Here is an 18,030-nt window from a genome sequence, read left to right as displayed (position 1 = left end):
CCATTACTTTTGTAGCTTTGAGTTAATGTTATTCATTGCACTTTGGGTCACCCCTCTCCCCTATATGTATGTAGGTGAAAAAGGTGATTAAGACGCGTGCACAACATTGTATATATGTATTTATGATGTGAGTATCCGCATGTTTTAGTCTTTTCAAGAGCGTAATGTGTTATTCATTACGTTTTCTTTTGATTCAAGTTGTACTCCTTTTGTGACTAAGTTAGATGGTGGTAACAATAAACAATGAACTGGTTTGTTTTTATTTCATTTATCTACACACCTACTTTGAATGGATGTTGTAGGATTAAACAGGTTAAAGAATTTAAAAGCTTTCGCTTTTTGTGATGAATTTATCCCAATTTTTTCATCAGTACAATATGGTTGTTCAACTAGGTTCATGACTATCGGTTGATCAGTACTCTTATCTCATTTTCGGGGTGAGACGGGATCGTGACACTTTCACCATGATGAATGACTATAAGATTCTTGGACGTTATCCTTAGTAATACTATTAAGACAAGGAAAAGAGAAAAGAAAAATTATACAAATAAGAAAGCAACAAAAGGTTTAGATATGAAATAAGATGCAACTACAAAGATGAAACACATATAATAATATTCACGTAGGGTATCCAAATAATTATTAATTTGATAAGTAGATCTGATTGAAACCATGAGCAAAAATTGCAAAAGCAAAATTCTAAATGACTTCTCTTTTTATCTCTTTCCCCAAATGTTGACAAACAAATAAACAAATAAACAAATAAATAAATAAGAAAGCAAGGAAACACAGTCATTTCTGTATCTGATAGTGCGAGGAACCCAAAAGAGAAAAGCCTTTTTTTTTTTTAGAAATGAGCAATTACTGGAATTTCTAATATTCACCCTTTTTTGAAAAAAAAGAAAAAAAGAAAAAGAAAAGTCTCCACTCATACATAGAAAAACACATAATTAGAAAAATGTAAAATGAAAGCTAAGATACGAAGAGGTCAAAGCAGATGCCTACCGAGCACCTCTTGCAAGAGCATCCGATGCTGGTTGTGACCTCCCGCACTCATTGTATAATTCAGATGCCCTTCTATAAAAGTCAGCAACCTCACTCCAACTGCCTAATTCTTTTGCCAGTGCAGCAGCAGACTCCAAATGCTTAGCAGCATCCCAGGGCCTGTTATTCTCATTAAAGATAGAACCGTAGTATAAACAATTATACCTAAAAGGCTAAAATAAAAGATCAAGTTAGACCCAATGAGTGAGCAACAAAAGTCAAAGAAAAGGAGGTTACGAAGAGAGCATCTCTTGTCCTTTGGAAGCTTTCTCAAATGCAGCTTTTGCTTTCTCATAATTTTTGGCAAGTCTGAATCCATTAGCTACAGCAGAAGAAACAATCTTCATGAAGAAATTAAAGTATATCTTTCTTTCCATAGTTTGGCTTATAATGATAATGCAAAATTTAGACTTCATTATATTTTGGCTTTCAAATGATGAATTTCCATAATGAAAAAGTAAAGCAATTTTTCAACTCTCCTATATTTCCCCTTCCAATAAAGTATATTACAAATCCCATAAACGAACACAAAAACAATACTTCTCAAATTTGTAAAGTGCTAAGAAGTACGGACACTTGTAAGAAGATGGTGTGACCGTGTTGACACAAGTTAGACACCAATACTTGTTGGAGACTTCCCAACACACATTGGACACTTCCGACACGTGTCAAACACATGTCCAAACATATCCAATTATTTTTTTAAACTTTGTTATAGACTCAAACATGCTTTGGACACTTGGGGGACACACATGTCCATTGATTAGACACACATGAAATCCATTACAAATTTGAATAAAATAACTAAAGATCAAATGATAAAAGAAAACCAATTTAGATATACATATTAATCCATCATTTTTTTAACTTTAAAAATTTGTACTATGTTGTATATTTTTATTAACTTTGAACTAAATATGCATATGTATGATATATAATACATATATAAAATCATATATTTTGATTGTCCCTCATGGGTCGTGTCCTTCATTTTTTGAAAATTGTCGTGTTGGTGTGTTTATGTCGTGTGATGTGTCAGTCAATGTTCGTGTTTCTTCAGTTAAGAGTAATTATAGAGTTAGTCCAAAAGATAAATTGATTGCGTTTGTTGTTATTTTCTTAAATTTTGTGCTTTCTCATGCATAACACACATTTTGGGATGAAGTAAGTACATTATAGTAGTAATGATGAAGTAAAATTTAAAATAAATATAATGCTAGAAACGAATTCAAAGTTTACAAAAGCATGCATAAATTACCTACCAGCCTGCTCATACAAAAGAGTAGCGCTCTTCCAATCAGCACTCCACCTTGTTAGGCTGAGTTGTGTTCTATGATAATGAAAGAACCAATCAATTTTGACACTTGGACACAAGTAGCATTTTTGTAAGAAGAAAAGAAAAAAGGTTATTATTTGGACCTAACAAAATCTTCTTGACAACAAAAAAATCCGCAAAATCAATTTTTCCTCCATCAACTTAACAAGAACAAAACAATACAATATCATAATGTTGGCGCTTAGCTTCAATTTTTGGGTGTAGAGTGGAGCACCTCCATTCTACTTATTAAGGCTTACCATTGACAGTGACTTGTAAGCCAAGGCATGTTTGTTATTCAGTTGTTGAAAGATTTCAAGGGTGATTGGCAGGATTGAGGAGGCAATTTTTGTCAAATGTGATAGGTCGATTAAAAGTACTTCATCAAACTTTCCTACTTCATATCTTTGATCCTCAGTTTATATTTCATTGTTTATTATAAAAATGAATTGTAGATTCTAGTTAATCTGAATAATTTCAACAAATTTTCAGCTTCCATTTTTGTAATCCAAATTCACACATTTAATTAAATTTCACCAATTGTATTTTATTTCCACGTCAAAATGAAAGGCACAGACAAACAGAAGTTCAGTTACCATGACAAACTAACCATAATTCAACTATTACTACTAAATCGAGTTTTATTAATATAAAATAAATAAATAAACCAAAGAAAATTTGTCTGTTGTACATAAGAATGCTCACATACATATAATATATACAGAGAGAGAGAGAGACTGACAGTTTATCGCCTTTGATCATCAACTTTTCAGGATTGGATGCCGCCATGGCTTGCAGGGTTGGCCCTGAGCTTTTAGGGGCCCTAGGCAAGCTTCTAAATTAGACGATGCACACACACACACACACACAAAAAAAAAAAAAAAAAAAAAGAAGTGGGCAAACTGGTAAGTCCCAAAATAAAGTTTTATTTGCAAGTTAGGACACTATTTGCTTGCACATGTAAAAATAAATAAATAAATAATGAAGAAGAAAAGACCGGGTGTGATATATCAAACATATGTTATATAACATAACAAAAATTAACAGATTACTGAAATATATGCTACTAATGAATGATGAGATCAAGCAGAAGAGTGAAAATTAACAGCCAGGCCAAAAGAGTTCCAAGGGTGCAGAGATACTCAGAGAAATGTCATCAGCTCATTAGAGCATCTCCAACCCATCCTTCATATTTATGAAGGATGGTCTCCTCCAACCCACCCTTCAAATTCATCTCCATTTGAGAGGAGAATGAGTTCATCCTTCATATTTGAAGGGAGGATGAAAAAATGAAGGATCCCTCCAAAACACTATTCATTTTGTATTTCTTATTATATTACAAATAATTTTTAATTTGTAAATTTAATTTTTATAAAATTGACATCATTAAAAAGTATAAAATCATACCTTTAAAATGAGTATAATATTAAATATATTTTACAAAAATTTTAAAATTAAATATTTATTAATGAATAAAAATTACTTTTTGAATAGAGTTTGAATGAAGGAAATGAAGGTTTGTGGTTGGAGTTTGAATGAATAGTGACCTCCTCTATATTTACTTTTTGAATAAAAAACATTATTTTTATCCTCTTAGTGAGAGTATTGCATTGGAGATGCTCTTAAGGAAGATATAACTTCAGAAACTGAATTAACAATTCATAACACCTGTTTGAATGTGGTTGACTAGTCCAATGCATTATAAGATTCTTAAACAATTTAAAACTTAAATAAGTAAAGAAGCAAGTAATATTGTACTACTGAGACCCACATGATATCTCACAACAATTAGCAACCCTGATACTGCGTTGAACTACTTAAATTCACATTAGTTAATTATGAACCACAAAACTAGTCAAGATATAGTGTAGGACTCAATTAACCTATCCAATTTCTTAAGGATTGCCATCGAAGTTCACTCCAAACAATTTCATTGACTCACAAAAATTGCAGTTATAGACTCTTGAGTATGAACACTGCAACATAATTGTGTGATGACAAGGATTTGATGAATAACAAAAACTTCTAAAATGGCACCAAACATAGATGTGAAGAACATAATTGAAACACGGCAAATGATGGTTCGATCAAACATGAAGATGCCTAATGTTCTAAACCACAAAAACAAGGAAAATGAATAGAGTTCTATGGGTGCAATCTTTCAGGGCGCCGATTAAAAAATTGGCAGGGCAAGAATGGGACCACTTGATGTACAAAACAAAAAGCTTTGCTATGCAGTACAGGACAAATTATTTATTTCCCATTTTTCTATTTGTGGGTTGGGTTAAGTTTGGGTTAACTGATGTATGCTGGAGCAAAACTGCCAGAGGGGCTAGGGCCATGGGGCGGGTTTGGCATTCCCCGCCCCCGCAGACAAACCCCACCCCCGCCCCACCCCACTAAGGGCAAATTTTTTAATCCCATTCCCAACCTTGTGGATACCGACCACATTTTAAATATCCAAAAAAATTGACAACCATTTAAATCCTTAGCACACTAAATAATTTTCCTTGTTTCCATATATATATAAATAGTGAAACTTTCAGGATTATTATTTATTTATATTTAAACAGAACCACAAACTTTTAATATTCCTTTTTATATCTAATTATATTATATATATATATATATATACATATATATTATTTATTTATATATTATTAATTATATCGGGTCGAGTTCGGATCGAGAGAGGCAATACCTGCCCCAGCCCCGCTGTGGGTGACCAAAATATAATCCACCCCCACCCCACATAAGTGTCAGGACGAGTAAAATCCGCCCCATTGGGGCAGGTAATGGGCGGGTCCCGCGGATCAGATTAAAATGGCCATCCCTAAGTACAACTATACAGTCAGGTCCGCTGTCCAAATCTGTACGGTTAACAATATGAGATAAATGACAGGGGCAGTCATGGTTGATTGCAATTACACGTTGAACCGAAAATTTAGATGAAACTAACAATTTTCAATATACAATTATAAAGCACCAAATTTCTTTGCAGGTAGATGAATAAGTTGATTAGCGATGAACAAACAGAACCAATTAGGGTAATGGGAATTGAAGTCAAAACCCTAAGAAACCTTAATGAAACGGCTACTGATCAATCAAAAAATTATACAACTCACAAAACGCAAACCCTACTTGAAGATATGAACCTGATTCAGCGCAATGATACGATGACTAAACAGAGTGCAATTGAGGAAAGGAGACATAGCTCCAAAGCAGTGATCGGAGCTTTTCATTTGCGGGAAAACTTTAGATAGTATTGGATTGATGATAAATCAATCGCAATACACGCACACCAAGAATAATATTGCAAGATGAAGAGGAAGCAGAAATTGGGGAATACATATTATTTGTATTTTTGACTGGAAATTGCATTTTACTTAATTAATTTATTTCGCCAATACACTTAAAAAATAAATTCTTGTTTTCGCCAATACACTTAAAAATAAATTCTTGTAATTACTAGAATAATGTGTACCACTTAAATATTTGTATGGTAGAAGAAGGTTTAGGGTATTAACATAATGCTAGTATTAATAGTACCCCAACACCCACTGAAAATCCCACACTATACTACTATTGTACTATGAATCTGCTTGCTAGATAGTTAGCTTCCTATCTAATCTAAATGATATACTAAAACACAATTGAGGACTGACCAAAGTTTCAACTTTTGGTTAAACAAGAAAAATACACAGCTTTTGTTAGGGCCATAATGGTTGTGAAAAACTAACTACTCTCCAGTTTTATGTTGTGCAGCGAAGGTTTGCAATTACATAAATTGTGACCAAATAGGAACCAAGAAGCAGAACCCCACACAGAAAGAAGAGTTTAAATCTAATAGTGAATGCAATGGGAAAAAGGAAAAAACAAAAAAAAGAGCTAATCTGGAAACACAATAAAATTAAACAGAAACAGAGCTTTTTACGCGAGACAACAAGATCAAATTTTGGAAATAACTTCTAAAACTGAAGAAAGATAAGAAATGCAACTAATGAAAATGATATTTACAACCCAAAAATAAATATAAAAAATGTGGAGAGCAGATGAAGAGGAAAGATTAAAGAAGAAAGGAGATATGACAGACCACCCACCACCCTACTCTGGCTTCTGTTTTCACAGCTTAAAACAGCCTGATAAATCAATCTTCAAGGAAAAGAATCTAGAGGTGGATATATATATATATATATAAGAAGGTTGAGTCAAAAATTAATCAAGTTTAATTTGTAGTAGAGTACTTGCAGATGGGTTTGGATTTTGAGATCTCAAAACGGTAAAGATAAGAGCTAATCTAGTAGGCCGAGAAACAAAAAGCGTACAAACCCCAGATAAAACTATGTAAGAGATGATAAAAAAACAATAACCAAAAGTTGTAAGTATGAACACATCTATTAATTCTTGGAAGGGTACTGCTACATGGTTGTATACTCCCCCCCCCCATTTTGGCTAATTGTTCCTCTTAGGAAGCATGATTGCCCTCTATGATGTATTTTTACTTCCTCTCTATTATTAATAGTCTCAGAGTACCATGTTACACTGTTTACATGATGCTCCTAATGAATGTCGTACCAAAAACTTTTACGGGTGGGATAACGATAACCCACCTTTGTTAGGTAGTTGAGACACATTGGATGACTCACCTAGTGTGTTTTGTGGTTCCATATTTAACGGAAACACCACGTAATCAATCTCACACGATATTCCGGAACTACTTAATAATTTTTCCTATTAGTGAAAGCTTCCTATGTTTTGGCCCCAACCAAAAAAAAGGTCTGCTAATTGATGTTTTGAGGACACTAATTTATGTAAAATGCTTGCATACTTTCTCATGCAAGTAGATAGATGTGGACTAGATATTCGTTAACCAACACTTGTGTTTGCATCCATTTTTGTAAAAATGTCTGTCAACAGAGTAGGAACAAGCCACAGATGACACGTGGCAGTAAGTGGAGAAGAGTACAGGCAAAGGACATGTGGCCAAGACATGAAGAATGAGATATCAGCATGAGGGAGAGGAAGGCTTGGTGTAAGAGTTAAGGGCAGTTAAAGATGAAGTGGCATGCAAATGTAGAGGAAACAGGGGGCATGATCTACAAAGACCTTAAAGTAATGAGAAGTGGCTACAAGAAAGGAGGATGAGGCCAGGACTTGGAGCACTATACAAAGAGGCAGGAGATAGAAGCAAAGGAGGACAACAGAACGACACACCAAAACTAGCATAGCATAGCATACTTAGGAGTAGATCTTTCTTAGGAGTAGTTCAACATTGTAATTTCAGTCCAGTGTTTGTAAACTTTGGAAAATTTTAATCAAATTTTCCTTTGTTTACTTCTTTTCCTTTGTTATTGTTCCAAATAAGTCCATGAACTTTTTAAGGCATTGAGCCTCAACGCAATTGCCTGGCCTTTTTTTTTTTTTTTGGATAAATAAATAAATAAAATTTTATGGAAGAGCATCAAGATGATGCCAAAGAATACAAAACGGAGCCACAAACCCCTAAGCAATCAAGTCATCCAAATAGTCCAAAAAAGCAAACAAATCTGGATCCACCGTAGCCAAAACCCAACTATACAAGACTACTAACAACCTATTCTCTAACCACGAAGCTAGATGAGATTCCCCCTGAAAGATATGCCGAGTCCACTCCTACCATAACAACCACATTAAGCACAACGGGGACAAAGCCCAAGCCTTCCGCCGTCACCCCTCTCGGCTAAGCCCAAGTGACACCAAAAATAGAAAAAATAAGCATCCACAACTGGTAGGCCATAGGACAATGAATAAGCAAATGATCCACAAACTTTGCATTGCCACAACACATACAACACCAATTCACAAGAATATGACAACGATGGTGAACCAAATTATCAATCGTTAAAATCCCATTCAAAGCCACTGTCTACACAAAGAAGGCCACTATCAACGGGAGCACCTACCACCCAAATACTCCGCCACGGGAAACACCCCTGCCGCAACACCAACCATGGCCTGATAGAAAGACGACACCAAGAAAACACCCTTCACACCCGGCCTATGCCACGCCAAACAATCCTCCCCCAACCCTTACCACTCGCACATCATACAAAAAAGCCAACAAATCCACCATTTGTTCAACCTCCCAATCCAGAACTTGACGCCGTAAGCTAATGTCTCAAACTACCACACCCTTAGTCCCCCCAAGATAAGATGCCACCATAGCCTCCCGATCAATAGCTAACCAAAAGATCAATAGAAACATCAACTCTAACAAAACCTCACCATCACTTATCTCGCCAGAATTGAACCCTCCGGCCTAACCCTACGCAAAAACTAACCTTGCCCAACAACTCCCCCCTTCCCAACCAAATCCCTTTCCAAAGACCATGACCATGAGTCCCAACCACATCCCTCATACACTACTCCCTCCCAACCCCATATTTTGTAGTCACAACCACTCTCTCTGCCAGGAAAAATGCAATGGCCACTTACCGAGCAAAGCCAAATTAAACGTCACAAATCCCTACACCCCCAACCCACCTACATCCTTTGGCTGACAAATCCTACCCCAATCCACTAAATGAAACCTGAACTCCTCTCCCCTGATCAGCCCACAGAAAATCTCACTGCAACTTCTCTATCACACGAACCAACATAAAATAGGTCGGAATATTGGCCAAAACACTCTTGATCAAAGTTAACCTCCTTTTTGACAAATACTGACACTTCCACCTTGCCAACTGCCTTCGAACCCACTCCACAACACCATCCCACACCTTCCTCGCCTTAAAAGTAGCTCCCAAAGGCAAACCCAAATATAACATAGGAAGAGTTGACACCTAATAGCCCAAAATGGCCGCCAACATTGACAACCTATCAACCTCGCCCACTGGAATCGACTTTGACTTTGCCAAATTGATCCGAAGACCTAACACTGCCTCAAAGCACAACAGAACACACCTCAAATGACTCAGCTAGTCCGCTTCATCCCCAAAAAAATAAAGGGCGTCATCCACATATAGAAGATGGGAAACCCCAAGAGAATCTGAAGGCATCGACCATACAGTAAAACCCTCCAACAATCCTCCCTGCACCGCTCAAGCCAACAACCTACTCAAGGCCTCCATACTAAAATAATAAACAACAAAGGGGACAATGGATCATCCTGACGCAAACCCTGATAAGTCTTGAAAAAGCCCGCCCGCTAGGGCTGTTCACGGGTCAAACCGGGTCGGGTTCTCTATTCACTCGTCACTTGACCTAATCACTTCGGATTGGAGAATCCATCTTCTGATTACGTTCAATCAACTGCTCGAAACTAGCCATTGCAGGTCGAAGATTTAACGGTTATGTTTCGGTTGAAACTGTAACAGATCTCCTCTTCAAGCACAGACCTCCACCAAGCATATTTAAGAGAGGGATGAGATAAATGGGAGGATTTAGAGAGAGATTTGAGAAGGAGAGAGATTAGAGAGGAACGGAGAGAAGGAGATGAGGGCCATCGCCAAGAGAAAGATCAGCAACCATCGCTGGAGACAGTCAAAATTGAGAATGAGCCACTGTCGGTGCAAGAGATAAGGGAGGGGGGAGGGACCATCTCATTAGTTTGAGAAAAATATCAAGGAGAGCACAAAAACCACTGCTTTGTGATTAGATATGAGAAAGCAAAGAGACTCATATGAGAGAGTGAGCATAGAGTCTTAAAGCATTAATCGATCTCTGCAAAAGAGAAAAGTCATAATGACTGCTTATGACTAAGAGAGAGAACAAGTAGTTGAATTGACAAGGCATAATAAGAGATAAGGTGTGATCATTTAACATCCTATCATAAGGTGCCAAGCGTATATCGAGAGTTTCAATAGAGAAGAGATAAGTCTCAAAAGATCAAACATATTTTTGACATCTAATCCTAAAAAGCCATGCATACTTTACATTATATATTCGGACAGATCGGGTGTAGTGAATATTTTTTCCTAGACAACCGAGCACTGACCAATCTATTAAAAAATTTAACATTTTCAAACCAACGACCAACCATACAAGATGCGAAATCAACCATGACTCACTGGTTCTAGTCGGTTACAGTCGGTTTGTTCGGATTTTATGGGTTTGTGAACAGCCCTACCGCTGGTGTCCCATTGACAAAAACAGACATCTGCACTGTTGAGATGCATAAATGAATCCACCGTCTCCACTGCTCCCCAAAGCCCATTATATCCATCATGGATAGTAAGAAATCGCAATTAACATTCTCATACGCCTTCTCAATATCCAGTTTGCAAACCACATCTGCCCACCCTTGCCAAATATGTGAATCCACACACTTATTAACCAGTAAAATTGTTTCCAAAATCTGGCGACCTCATACAAAAGTACTCAGGAACTCAGACACCATCCCCTACAAAACAACTCTAAGCCTATTAGCCAAGACTTTGGCCAACAACTTATACACACTCTCAAGTAGGCTAATGAGTCTAAAATCACAAATGTCCTTTGCCACCCGCTGGAACTCAGACACCACCCCCTGCAGAACAACTCTAAGCCTATTAGCCAAGACTTTGGCCAACAACTTCTACACACTCCCAAGCAGGCTAATCGGTCTAAAATAACATATGTCCTCTGCCACCCCTTCTTCAAAATCAATGCAATGAATGTTGCATTAAAACTCTTCTCAAACTACCCAGATTGAAAATACTACGCCATTATAGTCATCACATCCGCCTTCACTACAACCCAACAATGTTGTAGGAAAGCCAATGTAAAGCGAATCAGGCTTGGGGCCTTATCGCCATTCATACCTTTTAACACCCCAAAAACCTCCTCTTTGAAAAACACTTGCTCCAATGCCTACCGATCAATCTCCAAGATCACATCAAACTGAACCCTGTCCAGTATCGGATGCCACACCCCCTTTGCCTAATGGAACAACCTTTGATAAAACCCCAACAATCCCTCCCCCAATCTCCTTCTTTGACATCAAATCCACCCAATCCACCCGTATCTTACCTAGATGGTTCACCCTACGATGGTCATTGGCCATTCGATGAAAAAATCTCATGTTACGATCACCCTCTTTCAACTAAAGACACCTAGACTTTTGTTGAAAGCTAATTTCTTCCATCCGGGCAAGACGAGCATAATCCCTCCTTACATGATCCTTAATTAGGATATCATCCCCATTCAAACCCCATCAACTTCTTTAGCATCTAGGGACTGGAGCACTACCAAAACTTCCGCCTTCCAACCTTTTAGGGTTTAGGGTTTATCTTATATCCTACTTTTGCGAGTCTTGCCCCAAATTTGGGTACTTTGTCACAAGGAGGCTAAGTTGACCACATTGGTATCTTTAAAGTATAGTTGCATTGCATGGGGAAAGCTTAACATAGAACTATCTAGGACATGTGAGATACCATCCCAAACGTGACATGCAGGTTATAGAGCAAATGGCAACCATCAGCTCTCTAACAAGTAATACAGAGATACTCTTTTAACTCTGAGTTTATAAGCATCATTATTAGTTAGATTAGACAATGATCGACCTTTGTGTAAAACGAGACACCATACAGTCATCTTTGGGTGGTAGGATCGCAACTCTTAATAGAGTAATGGCTAGATTGAACATTAAGAGAGAAAAGCCTATGTAGTGATAGGTGTCACTAAGGAAGGAGTGTGATGCTCTCAAAATATTTGTGAGTATCACCATCCCTTTTACTCGAGTTGGAAGCTAGAGAAATAAATCACGTCACTGACCATAGCAAGTGTACAAGAAAACAACACAATGACCGCAAAAAACAAAATACACATCCTCATGGTTAGTGATGCGACTTGATATTTAAGCTCTCTAACTCAATTGCGAAGGAAGTGTGAACTGCTCAAATCTTCTGAGTCTAACTAAGTTGAGGAGCTTAAGCAGTAGGTTGAATCGTCGACTATAGAGAGAACCAAAAAAGAAAAAAAAACAGCTACACAATGGCTAAATGACTATAAAAACATAGTATACCTCTCCATAGTCAGTGATGCAACTTACCGCTCAAGATCAACACCTGAACTAGTCTCCAAAATCTGAGAGTATTGCACTTAATCTTTAGCCGACAACTCTCTACTTAGATTATCTCTTTCAACGGTCAATTTGGCTATTGCTCTTTCAGGAGTAGTGATCAAGTTACCCAATGGTGTTTCCATTGTGGCTCGATCAACAAAATGCTCACTTGTTGTCTAGTCCAATCGAAAACATAGTTCATCTACTAGAGACAATAGAGTATCTCTCATCCCAACCAAAAAAATCCATGGTAGCCTCTTGTTCTCCAATCTTCTTGATGTGATCAATGAGGGAGCATTCCATGTCTCGCACAATGCTAAGCACCTAGAATTGAGATAAAAATCGCAAAAGCATGAAACTAACTATGGGTAGGACTCCCAAATGTAACAAATATATTTTATCCTGACATAAGAAGAACAATTCAATTGTCCAACAGTATTAAAGGTCTTATTCATCTTCAAATCAACACATCCAAGTTTGAAGTTAAACGAAAACCCCCATCACTCCCACACAAGACACCTCAACTTACACATTGCTAGTGCTCTAGTAAAGCAAAAACAACAAAACCAAAGTAATTCTAAACTACACTCTCTTTGGTCCACGATTGCATTTAGCATATGCAAGAAGCTTTAAACCACAAGATTACCCCTAGTAGATGAGTTATAATCTTGTGAGGGATTCCAGATACTATAAACCACAAGATTACCACTATTTACTCTGCTTCTTTTTCCCGTTGCTTCCTTTTTAATTACAATTACAATAGCACCTTTTGTAATCAACACAATCAAATTCACTGTTCCTATTTTTTATTCCTTAATAATAATTCTCTCTTGATTTACCTTCTCACTCGTGTCTCACTCCTTCCTTGAAGACACCAATAAATATCCATTCATAACTAAAAACATTAAAACATAATTCAATTGCTTATCCATCTTATCAAACTATTTCATTATATTCATATATTCCTTATTCTTCTCAGTGCCTATTATCTTCTTCCACATTTCTTTACTTATTTAATTTTGCTTAATAATTTTATTTCAAATCAATTGCTCACATGCACTCTTGTACATATAATTTAGCCACCCAAACATGTCGTCTTGTCATGTGATATTCAACATACCATTACTTTCTGTCAACACTCCAAACCAATATACTCAAATTCTATTATATGCTATCAATATTACTTCACCCACCAAAATATAATAATTTAATAATGTATTACTTTGTGTCAGGATATCACACTCTCCTTCTTAAAAATTCCGTTCTCGAAATTTACCATCCTTAATACCTTGAAACTCAATAGACAAGCTTCCATTGCACACTCAAATAAAAACTATTAACATTTTATGTTTAAGAGACTCGAATAATCACTTTCTCATATTTAAAGTTCAATACCCATGCCAGACGACCACTCTCAAGTACATAGGGTTTAGGGAAGTTTTAAGAATATCATAGCGTAATAGGTTATGTTTAGTCAAACTAATATCAATGTTATTAATCCTGCACACATGTAACTAAACAACTCCACAATTATTCCTCAATCCATTATCAAAATATTATTGATAAGCGAGTGTACCCAACTAACAATTAAAATATCTACTACATCAACCAAGTTCATTATCAATTTTTTGTTATCTGAATATCCCATAAGTCATACGCCTTAAATTATCCTAGTTTTTCATATGCTAACTTGTCACTCTTAGTGTTATTAAATGCAATAGGCGTACCAAGGCGCCAAGGTCTCCTAGGGCCTAGGCTCAAGGCACAAGCTTCACCGAAGTGAGGTGCACGTTGTACGGAAAAAAAAATATAATTTAATATAAGTAAATAATTTAGGGTGTGTTTGGTAATGTTTACGTTTTCAGTTTATATTTACAAAAATTTTATAAACTGGTTTTTGTTTATTTTTTGTTTATTTTTAGAAAAACATAAACTACAAACACGTTTGGTAATTGACAAAATGTTTACAAAATTTAAAAAATATAAAAAAGAGTGAAAAATGACAAGTGGCGGCGAAAGACGGTGGGTGGTGGGTAGCTGGTGGTGGTGGGTGGCGGTGGCGGGTGGGTGGGTGGGTGACGGTAGCGGGTGGTAGTGAGTAGATGGTGGTGGTGGTGGTGGTGGCGAGTGGTGGAAAGTGGTGACGGTGGGTGGTGGGTACCTGGTGGTGGTGGGTGGTGGCGGGTGGGTGGGTGACGGTGGCGGATGGTAGCGAGTGGGTGGTGATGGTGGTTGTGGTGGTGGCAGTGGCAGTGGCGGTGGCGGGTGGTGGGTGGTGGTGGCAGGTGGGTGGAGGATGGCGGGTGGTGGCGGGTGCTGGTAATGGATGGATGGATGACAGTGGCGGGTGGTGGGTGGTGGCGAGTGGTGGTGGTGGTGGCAGTGGCGGTGGCTGTGGCGGGTGGTGGGTGGTGGTGGTGGCAGGTGGGTGACGGATGGCGGGTGGTGGTGGGTGGTGGCGGGTGGGTGGTGGGTGGTGATGGTGGTTGGGGTAGGTGACGGTGGCGGGTGGTGGGTGGTAGCGAGTGGGTTGTGGTGGTGATGGTGGCGGGTGGTTGGTGGTGTTGGCAAGTGGATGGCGAATGGCGGGTGGTGGCGGATATGTGGCGGGTGGTAGTGGTGGTGGGTGGGTGCGTGGGTGACGGTGGCGGGTGGTAGGTGGTAGTGAGTGGGTGGTGGTGGTAGGTGGTGGTGGCAGGTAGGTGGCGGGTGGGTGGTGGGTGATAGTGGTGGTGGTGGTGATGGTGGTGGTGGTAGGGGGGCGGGTGGGTGGGTGACAGGTGGCTGGTGGTGGTGGGTGGTTGGTGGTGGTAGGTGGTGGATAGTGGTGGCAGGTAGGTAGTGAGTGGTGATGGCAAGTAGGTGGCGAGTGGTGGTGGCGGACGGTGGATGGTAGTGGCGGGTGGTGGGTGGTGGATGGCAGGTGGGTGGTAGTGGTGATGGCGGGTGGTGGGTGGTGGTGGTAGGTGGGTGGTGAGTGGTGGTGGTGGCAGGTGGTGGTGGTAGGGGGGTGAGAGATGGGTGGTGGGTGGTGGTGGTGGCGGGAGACGATGGTGGAAAATGGTGGCAGGTGGTGGCTAGTGTTGGGTGGTTAAAAAAAAAAAAACTGAAAACTCAAAATGGAAACACATTTTTTGTGTTTTCATTTTTTGGCCAAATTTATAAACTAAGACCACTGATTTATAAATCAAAAATTTTACCAAACAAGTTTTTATTTGAGTTTTTTAAATTTTTGTTAATTTAAACAGAAAACTGAAAACGTAAGTGTTACCAAACGACACCTTAGGGTTCAACATAAACAAAATGAAATGTTAAACATTTAGTGTTTTTTGGAGATTATGAATTAAGGCTAATTTTTCTTCTATCATTGATTTGCGGTTGAATGCCCAATGTATTGGCATCTGTAATAAGAGTGGGGATCTTCTGTAGGTGCACCATATTAAATCAATTGTTAGATTTTAAACAAAACCAATTAAAACAACAATAAAAAAAGTCCTCAAGATGCAAGTCTTGGGCCAATCAGGCGCCTTATCACAGTCGTCTAGCTTAGAACACTACAAGGCACAAATCTTGAGACTGGATGGGACCTGGGCCTAGGGGCGCCTTATCGAAGTCGCCTGGCCTGGAACACTACAAGGAGCAAACCTTGGAACTAGATGGGGCTTGGGCCTAGGCGCACGCCTAGGCATGCTTTTAATAACACTAGTCACGCTTACACTGAATGAATTAATACAACTAAATCTTTAAAGTACAAATTACCTAATCACTTCTTATACGAAGTTCGAACAACGGATTGTGATTATTACTGAATCCAAAATCGACAATAACATAATTGCACCAAAACCATGAGTTTTCTCTGTAAAGAATTAACAACATCATTCTCCAATGAGGAATTGTCATCATGTCCTACCTAATAGATCCCACTCACCAGATAGAATAAGACAACAATCACAACACTAAATACAAATACTGTACATCTACATTTGAACAATGAACTAACTTCTACCACTCTTCTACTTATCAAACATCCATTAATCCAGGTTCAATGATTTACCAAAATCTCACAGATGACCAAGCTCCCAAATCAAAGGTATACCGGGTCATTACTAGAAAACCAAATCCTGTTGCCCAAATATTTTCTTAGTATCAACATTCCTATATAATGTAATATGCAAAACACATAATATATATGATCATAACCTCAAAATCAAATACAACTCAATCATAACCCCTAATCATCCGCAAGTATCAATTCATGGGAAAACTGAGACAACAGAACCAAAAAATGAGCAATTGTCACTTCAGCAGAAGCAAATCAGCGACATATTTACAAACATTGAGAAGATTCTGACTCAACAGAAAGGAATCGTTACAAACAAGATCTAAGCTCTACATTTTCGCACACATGTACAGAGAAAGGGGAACAAAAATATCACAAATATCTCAGAATATATTAGACAGGGTATACAGTGTATACCTGTGAGAGCTACGGTGATGGAAGAGGACGGAAGTGGTGGTTCTGGTTGACGGCAGTGATGGATCGGCCCGCGGTGGTGGATGACGACGGCTGTGACGGTGGTGTAGATATAGAGAGAGAAGGGGGGATACCAGTAAGAGCTACGGTAGTGAAGGACGGCGATGGTGGTGCTGGTTGACGACGGTGGCTGATGGGATGGCGGTGGTGGACGAAGACGGGCGTGAGGGCGGTGTATGGGAGAATAGCGTAGAGTCCAGGAGGAGTAGCGATTTGTTTTAGGTTAAATAACTGTAACTAAAACAAAAAATAAAAATAAAAATAAAAAAAAATGAGAATTTTGGGTGAGTCGAAGAATTTTTTTTTTTTTTTTAAAAAAAAAAAAAACAGCAGGTCCCTCACAAGACTCATAATATACATTGAACATGTTGTAGTTTATTATTCTTGACTCTTTATATTTTGAAAAGGTTCCACAAAGAATCCAACTTTGACAAATTATTCCAAGGGTCGACATCAATAATTGGCGCTCCAATAAAAGAAGACAAAATTCATAGAAGATAAGGATTCTCCTCAGATATCAGAAAAATGCACGCCGAGAAAAGACAAAAAAGATTTTGTAAATATTTTGTGTCTGTAATTATTTGAGTCTGTCAGTGATAAAGATTTTCTTTCACTCATTACTTTAATAAAGTATGGATAACTCCTACCCTGCTTTATTAAAGAAAAGCTGTGAAAATCTTTACACGTGTCTTATAATAAATAATAGTGTCAAAATTTTATCAAAAAAAGGATTGAATGATATGCGATGGGGCCCAAAGCAGTACCCGATATCATTATCCTAATCTTTTATTGATAAGATTTTATGTAGAATAGTAAAGTATGTCATAATCCATGCATTTATGACTTGGAAAATTTTGCAAAAGTCTATGACATAGACTAGAGTAGCCTTTAGACTTTTTAAACCAAAACTTTTGACTTGAAGTTTGTTTGTAATCCCTAGAATTGTATGTATCTAGGACTTTTCTTATGTGTTACACCCTTCTATTTTGCATTTACACATTTGTATGTATTGGGTTATATCAAAATATTTGAAAACTTACACATTGGTGACCTGCTTTCCAGGTAAATTAATAAAATAATATATTATATGACTAAAGGTGTAAATGGTCACAAAAA

General features: G+C 38.0%; 1 protein-coding gene across 17 annotated transcripts in view; it reads right to left on the bottom strand.

The window, feature by feature from the left end:
- The window catches only part of LOC114258281 (gamma-soluble NSF attachment protein), a 35,247-nt gene extending 17,966 nt beyond the window's left edge, over positions 1-17,281 (bottom strand). For 2 of the 17 annotated variants that reach the window (XM_082890722.1, XM_082890717.1), the window contains exons 1-5: positions 16,858-17,281; positions 3,102-3,191; positions 2,307-2,374; positions 1,282-1,366; positions 1,006-1,164 (exon numbers count right to left, since the gene is read on the bottom strand). In XM_082890722.1, coding sequence (XP_082746848.1) covers positions 1,006-1,164; positions 1,282-1,366; positions 2,307-2,374; positions 3,102-3,148 — 359 coding nt within the window. In that variant the 5' untranslated portion in view covers positions 3,149-3,191; positions 16,858-17,281. Of the gene's footprint in view, positions 1-1,005; positions 1,165-1,281; positions 1,367-2,302; positions 2,375-3,068; positions 3,195-16,857 lie in introns of all 17 variants that reach the window. The other 15 variants (XM_082890730.1, XM_082890724.1, XM_082890723.1 and 12 more) reach the window with 12 other exon arrangements.
- Positions 17,282-18,030: the final 749 nt, after the last annotated feature.

The sequence above is a fragment of the Camellia sinensis genome, chromosome 10 (assembly GCF_055761805.1).
Source record: "Camellia sinensis isolate YWXY chromosome 10, ASM5576180v1, whole genome shotgun sequence".
Classification (NCBI taxonomy): domain Eukaryota; kingdom Viridiplantae; phylum Streptophyta; class Magnoliopsida; order Ericales; family Theaceae; genus Camellia; species Camellia sinensis.
Note: the sequence above shows the minus strand (reverse complement) of the source record. Positions and strands in the feature narration are given on the sequence as shown.